The following is an 11,202-nucleotide window of genomic DNA, read 5'->3' as shown; positions in this document are numbered from 1 at the left end:
ATATTATGCTAATTAATGTATTAAAAAATTTTGATATTGTATAACAATCAACCCATTTTTTCCTTTTATACCCTGAGGTCCCTGTTTGTTCTCTTGCAGAAAGTCTATAAGAATGAAAATAATTGAATAAATGCTTTACTCAGTTTTTAAGCTGTAATTTGACTTATGATGTTCACATAAAAAGTAAGAAAATAAAGAAAACATAAATTTATTATTTAGAAATAAATAGTAAGTTTCAGGTATTCCTCCTTTCTCATCATCCTCTTTATATGGACGCCACGCATCGCTGGTAGAGGAGAGAATAATCATAAAATTAGTTCTTTTAAAATGGAATGTAATCAGAAGAGCTGACGGAAGATCAGAATGAACTTTTTAGCAAGAAATTAAATCCATCTAAGATATTTTTCACCAGCTTTTGCGGTGTAGGTTCGACTCAAAATATTTTCTTTTATTTATTTGTTGCGTTTTCAAATTAATTATCATCAATATCGATGACTTATAAAAAAAGAAAGAAATTGTGGAAGAATATTCAAATCAAAGTCGTTTGTTTTAGCACATGTAATTTACATTTATTAATAAATATTAGTAGCCATGCATCATAGTTACCCCCTCAAAAAGATACTTTTTCATCTCTCTAGTTACAATCACGGTTTCATCTCTTGAATACCGACAGCAATAATTCATAGAAGAGGAAAAATATAATTTGTAAATTATTCCTTTCACGCAAAACATTGCTTCCTGAATTTTGACAAATGGTTGAAAGTACTAAACATGCGATTGTGAGGATTTTTTCAACAAGAAAAAAACCCCAACTTGTTAAAGCATCAATAGAGGACAAATAACAAAGTTTTTATAGAAAATTTTATAATCGCCACATAAATATCTCAAGAATTGATTTTACATTTTAACACCCATAAATAGATGATTTCATTTAACGACAATAACAGTGACAAATGCAGAGATAAACTATGTATCTTCGTAAAATTAAAAACACTTTCATCCATCAATAATTGGCAAATGGATGTTTACAAACAAGGGGCTCAGGCTTCTGTAAACATCCATTCGCTGCGTTGCAACAAAATTAAATCGCAATTATAAAACATCTCTCTGTACAAAACACCAGATTAGGCAACTACATCACCAGGTTAATAAATACACTGCGTATCAAGATAAAATAAATTTCCTTCTTTAAAACAAAAGTCATGTAATTTTATCTTATAAGCTGTGTAAACATCTAAGTGTGAGCAAATCACGTGTTTTTTATTTGACTAAATTTACAATCAATAATTTAATATGCAGTAAGATGCCAACATCAAAGTAGTGCGTTTAATTACGACAATTTTTTATAATCAAATTCTGTTCCCTCGAATATGATTCCCAAATATGTATCATGCAGTAAAGGCCTATTATTTAAATACAACATGTATTGTGTGTCTTTCAACCCTCCATAATTTCTGATAAATTTACTTCTCGATTCCATGCAAAAGTAGCTGGGCCGTTTTTTTCCAAACATATTTGTAATAATAAGATTCTCTCTATCAATACAAGCGTATTTGTTTGTGCGATTTCCACGCAGATGTTTCTTGAATGAGCAACCGTTTAAGTTCGTTTTTCTGATATAAGAAAAAAAGAGACTTGGAGAAGTATTCTTCTTGCATAATTGTCGGCAGAATTTGAAAATCACCTGTTATGTTCACTTAGTTTACTATAGTTTTATATTTTTCTTCAAAATTTAAACACCAATGTGGTCCACACTGAATTTCGGAGAACAAACCATGCTTGGTTGAAAAGTCCAACGCCCGAAAAAAGAAATAGGCTGGCTTACAAGACGGTTTCATTGGTGCATGCAGTCTTGGGTCCGTTGACGAGCGAGTACTTGGAGGTGCTGCCGTTTTTCCTCGAGCCGCCCCTCCGGCTGGCGGCGATGCCCGTGTTGGTCCTCTCGGCGGCGGTGGTGCCACCGCCGATGGCCGACGAGTTTCCAGTGCCTCTGATAAAGAGTTCCTTGAAAGTTTCGCGGAACTGGCGCGACATGCCGCAGTAGATGGCGAAGTTGATCGGATACGAGACGATGATGAAGAAGTTGATGAACAGGATGAGTCCGTTGACGACTTCGTAGTCAAGGATCTCGATGATGCCCGACGAGACAATGTGCAGCGCCGTGACCACGGCCAGCGGGATCTCGACCAGCAGGAATACGGTCACCACCACGATAAGCATCAGGGTGGTGCAGTTGGAGTCGCGCAACCGCTTGCACTCGCTCTTGCGGTTCTCTTTGAACAGCCGCTCGCGCTTCTGCTGCGCCACGCGCATCGCTCGGAACAGCAGAACGTTCAGTAACACCAGCGAGATGCACGGCAGCATGTGCACGAATATCACCCTGCAACAATTCCAAACAAATGTATTCATTAATTTTCATCGGGTAATTTGTTATAGTACATAATTATTCAAAAGTGAATAACATTTTTTAAGATTTGTTTAAGACTTGTTTGAAAATTTGCTGTTTGTGTTAGCACAACTTATTTATGACCATGAATTTAATACTTGTGGGCTGATTAACTTCCTTATTATTATTTCATTATTATTTTACGTGAGTGTTTTACAAACTGTCAATATGATAAATGTATTTAAATTTTAAAAATGGAAACTGATTGCTTTTTTGTTATAATTTAATTCCTACGTATGATCATGTATGATAATAAAAAATTTTGATAAAGCATTTTTTTTTAAATCTCCTTTCTCATGCAGAAAAAAAGGAAGGGAAATTATTAAATGCAAATTGCGCTGGGTTTTTACGCACTTCACAGATGTCATAAAAATACATACAGAGAAATGTTAAAATATTTTAAACTTAATATTAGGTTTCTTCCTTTCAAATTTTTTAATTTCACGCTAACAAATTTGAAATCATTTTACAGCTACAAAGAAAGATGTACTTTCTTTTATCGATTTTTCAAACATCAAATAGGTTAAAAAAAATGCTATAATATCATCAATTCTGATTTAGTGTCTGAATTATATTATTTAATATTTTTTTCATGCGCATGCTCACAGCGTTAAGCGTAATTTTTTACATTTCGGAAGTGATAAGGGATGTCTATAGTAAAATTTCCACAATTTTTATTAATGTTTTTCTTTGCTTGAAACTGATGTATGCAACTCTGCTTCCATAGAAGCCAAGCAGGTTGCATACTTTCAATTTTGATAAATCTAATTATTTGAAATAAATAAGAAATACCTAAAGCCAAAGTATGTAGTGTAGTACGTGTCAATGGGGATGATGTGGGTGACGAGGTAGGAGTACTCCATGCGGCAGCCGTGGGCCACCTCGCCGCGCCACTCGAACTCGACGGACACGTAGTTGCGGTCGGCGAACCGCGTCGCCTGGCTCAGCACGGCCAGCACTGTGATCCAGCCGATGCACTTCTTCACGCGCGACATGGTGCACCACGTGCGCGCCACCGGCGCGTGACACACGTAGATGTAGCGCTGCACCGCCAACGCCAGCGTGAACCAGATCGACGCCGTGTGGAAAAGCGCGGGGATCACCTCGTTCATTGCGTACCTGCGAAAAAACAAAGAATATCCACATTTTATTATAATGTAGCAAATTGAAGCTGGGATTTTTATCCAAATTTAATATATTATTATTTTACTATATTAAATGAATTTAACATAAGCCACATAAGTATTGAAAAGTATTAGTAAAATAAGTTCTAAATTCTTGTAACCAAGAAAATTTGAATTAAATTGAGCCGGTTTTTTAGTAAATACTAAAAAGTTTCATCGAGGTTACGGCCCATTTTCTTAACTCTTTATATATACTCAAGTTCCAACTTCTTTACTCTAATTAAAATTTATTATATTATTAATTACGAAAAAGTAGCTGGCAAAATTAGCATTTCAAATAAATTTAAAATAGTTTATTTTATTGAGGCTTATAAATGGGTATTTCTCATTCAGCTGGAGTTTTGAAACAAGGAAACTTAAAATAACATATAACCTTTAATTGAAAGGCAAGCTGGATTAGCCGGAAATTCCGAATCCAGCTTGAATAATTCTTATTTGATTGATTTTTTCCTTGATTACCATGGTTACATAAAAATTTCAATATAAATATTTTTTTTTTTTAAGAATTCAAGGAAAAAGATTACAAAGTAAATATTATTTATTATATTGAAAAACTGCTTTATTACATTTTTTTTAAACATTCTTAGTAAAAGATTGATATTTGTCTTGATCTCTACAGCAATTGAAATTTAAGAAATTTAACTTTTGGTGACAATTTTTATCGCTATTTCCTTCCGAGATCGCCGATGACGCATGCCCTGCCAACGCCATCACCCAGTCTTCAATCCCCAGCGCTAGTCTATCTGCATTAGCAACTGCTGGCCTTGCCTGCTGTGCAGTAGTCGCCCGCACTCCCTACAGCCACTCTCTGTCACACACCCCATCCCCTCACCTTCGGCAAAAGCATCATAAAACCCGGACAGCCAATTTGGCAGGCGAGAATTTTAAGTATGAAGTAAATAAAAAGCATTTATGAACGCTTATAGAGTTAGTGTTATTTATTTATGATTTTTGAGATCGCGGTCCGTGATTTCTTGCGCTGGCCGGTCCATGCTACTCCAAGTCTTCGGAGTTCGGGTCGTCCTCATTCATTCGGATGGCAGGGATTGTAGTACCCTCTGATGGGCGAGCAGGTCAAAAGCTTTACCTTCTCTCCCGTAGGAATAGCAATCTCAGTATTGCTGTTGAGCACCCCAATCCTCGTGAAGGCTCGCTTCATGGCTTTCTCCTGGCTTCTGGTGTAGGTTCCCAACACGTTGACCACTTTGATGTTGCGGACTGGCTCGTGGTAGTGCTCAACGCTTGCAATTTCTCCGATCCGGAGGTTCAAAGCTTTGGTGATCCAACTTGGAGCGAAAAGAGCGTTGACCTGGAGACGTGCGAGTGCGCGGTACCTTACGAGAAGACTGGCATCTCCGCTCACTATCTTGGCCATGTCAAAAGGTCGCTGCCGACCCTGCGGCTGAACCACTGGCCGTATAGCACAGGCAGGGGAGACGCAGATCTGAGCTGAAAATTAATTTTGTTATATTTTATTTTCAACACATTAAAAAACTTTTGTCGATGTTCTTACCAACTTCATCCATGACCAAATCACGATCTTCCTTGATTCGTTTCGCAAGCACAACGTCAATGACGACCATTTTTAAAGAATTTTTCAAGACGTTAGTGAATTTGATTCGTTCTGAGACGAAGTGAACGATTGAGAGATCCAACAATTGATTCTTGCTTAACGGATTTTGAGGTTCACCAAGGCAACGCTCAACAATGCTGTCTCGGTGCCAAAACAACAATCAATTTACTAAGTAAACTAGATGGGAATTCTGCTTCAAAAAAATTCACTAAAATAACCACGCTTAAAATCATTTTCCTGTTATACTCTGATGAATGTGGCATTGATACAAGGAAACTGCTCGTGCATTTTCTTCAATTTTAAATTCTACTAAAATTTTGGCTAAGCAAAAAACAAAAATCATTGATGCTTGCCAGTGGGAAATTTTCATGGAAAAAAACTTGCATAAACTATTTACTCTTAAAATTAAATATAAATTATAAAAAACTTGGCACTTCAATTAACAATAATTTATTCCATTAGCGCCAAATAAAATTAAGAAACGCTCTTTGAAGAATAAACAAATCTCCTGTTAACGAAATTGTTTTTGTTAAAGAATTAAGCATAATAGTGCATCATTTTATAATATAACAATTTTTCAGGTTTTAAAAATTTTGATGCCCGTGTTGGTCCTCTCGGCGGCGGTGGTGCCACCGCCGATGGCCGACGAAAATCAAGATTCGATCAGCTGCTTCAAAGATATTTGCGTTTGAAAATTGTTCTTGGTACTTCTTCCTTTGAACTTGCCTGTCTATGCAACAATAAAAAAGTGAAACTTTTGACCGCAGAAATTTGGTTGATCCTGACTTGAATCGCGTTAGGTCGTCGAAAGTAAATGAAAAATTAAACAACGTGAATAAAATTTTGGAAAATAAAAGTTAAAGAGCTGCTTGACACGGCCATTTAGTTGCCCTCAAATTCAATCCAGAGCATCCTGACTCTGACTATGATTAAACCCTGCCGAGACCACAGGTCTTTTAGTTGCGTTAATAAGATTGTTTTATTCACAATGAAACCTGCCGCGCCGCCCAAAAAAAATATATTATTCACATTTAAGTCTACATTATTGATCATAAATTTGGGCAGAGAATGCCCGGTGGTACATTAATAAACACAATTGTAACTAAATAAGTAGCCATGCATCAATTATACAGCACTCTTATTTAGTCAGAAAGATGCTTTTATCTCTATACAATCACGGTTTCACCGGCAATAATAATTAAAAGAGGAAAATCTAATTTACAATTTTGTTTCACAAAAAAAAGACTGAGAATGCATTAGGAATCAACCAAATAATCAAGATATTAAAAAAATCACTCACCAAGCGTAGCAGGCAGAGGGCGGCGAGAGTGGCTTGTAGTGGTTGCCGAAGGTGTACATGTAGAAGAGCCACGGCGCTGGGAAGAGCAGGGTGAACATGTCCGAAAGGGCCATGGCCATGAGCACGACGTTGGTAGGGGTGCGCATGTGCCGCTTCGAGAGCACCACCACGATCAGGGTGTTGGCGATGATGGTGACCACCAGCAGGAAGGGCATCACGTAGCCATACAAGGGCTGCGCGTACTTGATCGGCAGCTCCTTGGTCACGTTCAGGTAGCGCACCGTGTAGTTGCCATCGTCAGGGTCAGTGGCGTTTGAGCCGCCGGACAGCATGTCCTCCCCGGAAAGGTCCATTTTGACCACCAACACTGGGCACTGACCTCAACTACGAGTCAAGCGGCTCACTTCAGCTCCCGCATATTCCTGCAACAAGTGGAAAACGTTCAATTCACAATAGGTCATTTTTTTTAAATTTAGAAGAATAATACTAAAAAAAGAACGGTTTTTCTTATATTTCAGGTTAAAATATGTATTGTGCTTTCATTTAACTTTCAAAATTTTGACAACATGATAGTTAAACACCATGTTTATTTTTCAGCAAATTTTTTACCTTGACGTACCTTTCAAACACATCATTATGTGCATTAATTTTTATTAATTGTGAATTGTGAGATAAAACATTTATGTATTTTAATTTAAGACATATAGACAAATTACAAGCTTGACAATCGTGGACAAAATTTTCTTCTTTCAAAAGTGGGGATTTTTAAGACTAGTTTATTTTATATTTATTTTTTTATTAAAAAAAAAAAAAAAAAAAAACGATAGATTTTCAAGTTTTCTAAGCTACTGTGAAAGACAAGGTTTTTTTTACCGGTTTTAACGTGTTATTAAAATATTTATGATAGATAGGAGCTTTTTTTAAATTCAGAAATGATTAAGAAAAAAATCTATGTTTTTAATGCATTATTTAAACTTCAATTTCAATTTCAATTTGTTTTATTCTCTACATAACAAGTAAAAATAAAATAAAAAAAGAAATGCTCTTGTATTTGGTGCTCATCAGATCAATATAATATAAAACTTCATAGCAGCTTTGTCGATATGAGGAATTTGATGATTAGTGCATAAATCAATCATTTGAAATCCTTCAAAAGAAACTTAAATTTAGCAAATTTCAAAGAGATTTATTAAATTTACAACAAAGAAAAATGTACTTTCGTCGCCTTGACAAATATTTTTCACGGTCCACATCACACAACTGAAGGTCCAAAAGGATCTGCCCAAAATTCTTTGAAAATCTTAGCAACCCCAGGTGAGCACTGGAGCAAGCGATCAGTGCGGCACAAGGACCAATTTCTGCGAGGCACTTTAAAAGCGCGGGCGAAGCCGTGGAATCGCCCCACTTGGCTCGATATTGGTTCCGACGACGGCAACAATACGGCCGTCGTCAACTTGTTCGATTCAAGCGAAGTTTGCCAATAAAAGTTGGGTGTACGCGTGTTTGCCACGACGAAGCAGAAGGCGCTCTCTTTTGAGGGAGAAGTAATTAGCCTGCGTCGCCTTTTGATGTGCCACCGCGCCACATGCAAATTCGACGCGCGTATCGATCGAGGAAAAACAGTTAAGTTGGAACCATACGCTCTTTATCCGCTCCAGACGCATTGTTCGATCGCACTCGCTTAACATCTTGTTGAACTTGATCAAAAACAATGAAACTGGTTGGCTTTGCCGTCTACTTGCAATAATTATAATTGGCATTAGCAGAGCAGAGTGCTTGACGTCTCGTCGAAATCTGGTATTATAATGAGCGACTATCCGAGATGTAATACGATCACATTGGTGAGTAAATATCAAAACGTAATCAGATAAATGTGTATCCGTCACTGGTGTGTGTTTCTCGTTAATTCCTAAGAAAATAAATTCTGTCAAGTTTATGGTAATTAAAAACGTGCTAATTAGCACTCAGAACTGTTTTCTCATTTGTATAGTTTGCCTCTTTAATTATAATCGACAAGATCCCACTCTCCAGGGATTTAAAGTTGCTTGAGGGAGAAATGGGAAATTTATAATTTACATCTGAAACTTTGAAATGAGAGTTGCTTCTTCTTCTTTCTTTTTTTTTTTATTACACAGAACACAGAACTTTGTGAAATTGCACTTTTAGCTGGGGAAAATTAATTTTTTAAACAAGAGGAATTTTTCGAATATCAACCCGCTGCCTGCAAGTGGGTGGCAGAACCAGCGGGGCGAGGCAGTAAAATGCAAATTTTATGGTGACGCGCCTGTTTTCCTGCCAAGTAAATATTCGGAAAATTTGCCTCTCTGATCGTCCGCCGGCATAATACCGTGCAGCTGTGTGTTTGAAAGCGTTCCGCCGATGTGCAGAGGAACTGCGCGAACATTAAAGCATAAAATTATGAGCAGTCGGAGAATAAATTATTGGTGCCTGGGACAGTAAAAGTCCGCGCCGGGTAATGGAGCTGCCGACTTGATCAATAGAGATTTATGCTCGAAAGCAGACTTTATGGTTATCTCTTCGGCGCTCTCGCTACTCGGGTTAAATTTATGAATATTTCCTCAAGCCGAACCAAATAACCTGAGAACATAAAAGCTGTTGAGGCAATGAGTGCAAACGCCAGATTTAGATCAAATTAATTATTTATCCTGGCGAATAACGAGCAGTGGAATGTTGATAATTTCTTTGAAAAAGCATTAACAAGTCTATTTTAGCGCACAAAATTATTTGCTTAGTTAGCCATACCCTTTTATAAATTATTTTCCTTGTAAATTTTAAAATTCTAATTCACCGAATTTTCCTAAAACAAATTAATTAATTTGTTACAGAGGGCAAGTCCCAAAAAATAAAATACCTGAAACACAATTAATAACTAATTGAATCAAATTGTTGAGTTCCAGTTAAATAATATTCCATGTATACACCAGTAAGTTAAATAAAATTTGACTGTTTCATTGAAAAATTTTGGGAAAATGATTAAATTTGCAATGTAGATATATTGCGATCTCATTCTAGGTCTCACTTTAATATTGAAGAAGCGCTTTTTACACGGGTGCAGCCTCTCACGTTTTTATAGCCAAATAAATCATAATAATGTTCAAAATGCGCGGGCTCTTTTGCATTCCAGGGCGCCTAAATATTTTAAGAGCTCGACGGCATTTCGCTCAAATTGCAATGAATATATTTATTGCTTAGGGAGGGAATTCCGTTGGTGCTGTTTTTGAAAGGACGTCAAGTTATTTGTACAAAAGGGTGGCGTGGGTGCACATAAATGTAAATCACTTTCGGCGTCGATCGATTCTGGGAAACGCAATAATTTGCAATAGCAAGCTGGGCTCCTAAATTTTCATTGTTTTCTGTGTTTGGCAGAGAGGAAAAATATGCATAAAAACGGATCATGTAGATGTTGATGGCAAATATATCTGCTGGAGATGAAGATTTCTAAATAAAAACTAAGAGCTCGTTTTTCACATTTCTAGCTTTGAAATATTTAAACATTTAATATGTTCAAATAGCCGTAGAAAATTTGAATATTAAAAAATATTTCCTCCAAAACTTTTTTTACAAAAAAAAAAAAAAAAAAAAAAAAATTGTAGGTTAAAATTTTTTGTTTCATTTTATCTCTTCGTGATGACTTTGGCCTGGGGTCTGATATTTTAATACTTCATTTGTTTTAATTGCTTTGTTATTCGTAAATAATTGTTAACAGACTCCTCTATTTTACTCTGAATGCTTTTTGCCCAACCTACATCAATTCCATTTGTAAACCACTTTACGTAAATGTTATTTATGATGATTGGATCAGTTGAGTTTTATTTTGTCGTGTTTTTGGCAAACGCATTCCATCACACAAATTTCAATATTCACCTGTTGTAATGTGTAAACACCAAACGGATCAACGTGACCAATTTCGGCTGGATGATGTGGAGTTCAATGGGTGGTGTTTAATATTCTAGTTCCAATAATAACACTTCATCCCACGGCATTCAAACCAAATAACATGGTTGCAGCAGAATTCAAGATCCGCCAGCTGCGTGTTTGAACAGAGTATTTGTGTGCCTATTGGTCCGTGAGCAATAAGCGTTTGGGTATTGGAAATCCTCCAGGCTTAAATATGGTCTGCTCTCTCGATGTACACACAAACATCCTAAACTGTCGGCTTTGCTGAAATTTTCGTTTCATTAATGTTTTATAAAGGATAAATTATTATAGCGCCGCTCTCGTGTGGTGGATGTGTGGGTGTCTGTTTTTTTTTACATTTGTACGCAGACGATGATCCGCTTCCGACCATCGCGTGCTTTATCCCAAACATCCACCATAAATTATTTCCTCTTTTGCGAAATGTTTGATGTGTGGCAATGCCGCTTTTGAATAAAGTTTGACCCTTTGCAACCTAAATGCTATGTATGGCAGAGCTCGCGATGAATCATTTATCCAAGGCGGAAAGAAATTTAACTGGTCAAAATTGCTAATAAGCTTGGGGCTTATTCATGCAACATAATATCACTTTTCATTAAATTTTCAATAACCTTAAATGTAGGTATATTCTCATTGAATTTTGGTATTTATTCATCAACGCATCAAAAGGCATTACAGATTTTGATTTGAAAAGGAATTAGAGAGCTCTTTCAAATAAATTTAAAACTGAAAAACAAAATAATTAAATATAAAATATAATTAT

General features: G+C 36.5%; 1 protein-coding gene across 3 annotated transcripts in view; it reads right to left on the bottom strand.

Annotated features, from left to right (window-relative positions):
- Nucleotides 1-557: 557 nt before the first annotated feature.
- Nucleotides 558-11,202, bottom strand: part of LOC132199990 (sex peptide receptor) — an 80,391-nt gene continuing 69,746 nt past the window's right edge. For all 3 annotated transcript variants that reach the window (XM_059625132.1, XM_059625133.1, XM_059625131.1), the window contains 3 exons: nucleotides 6,504-6,925; nucleotides 3,239-3,565; nucleotides 558-2,380 (listed from right to left, as the gene is read on the bottom strand). In XM_059625132.1, the coding sequence (XP_059481115.1) occupies nucleotides 1,822-2,380; nucleotides 3,239-3,565; nucleotides 6,504-6,856 (1,239 nt within the window). In that variant the 5' untranslated portion in view covers nucleotides 6,857-6,925 and the 3' untranslated portion in view covers nucleotides 558-1,821. The remainder of the gene's footprint in view (nucleotides 2,381-3,238; nucleotides 3,566-6,503; nucleotides 6,926-11,202) is intronic.

This window comes from Neocloeon triangulifer, unplaced genomic scaffold (assembly GCF_031216515.1).
Source record: "Neocloeon triangulifer isolate White Clay Creek 2 clone unplaced genomic scaffold, ASM3121651v1 ptg000014l, whole genome shotgun sequence".
In the NCBI taxonomy this organism is placed as follows: Eukaryota; Metazoa; Arthropoda; class Insecta; order Ephemeroptera; family Baetidae; genus Neocloeon; species Neocloeon triangulifer.
Note: the sequence above shows the minus strand (reverse complement) of the source record. Positions and strands in the feature narration are given on the sequence as shown.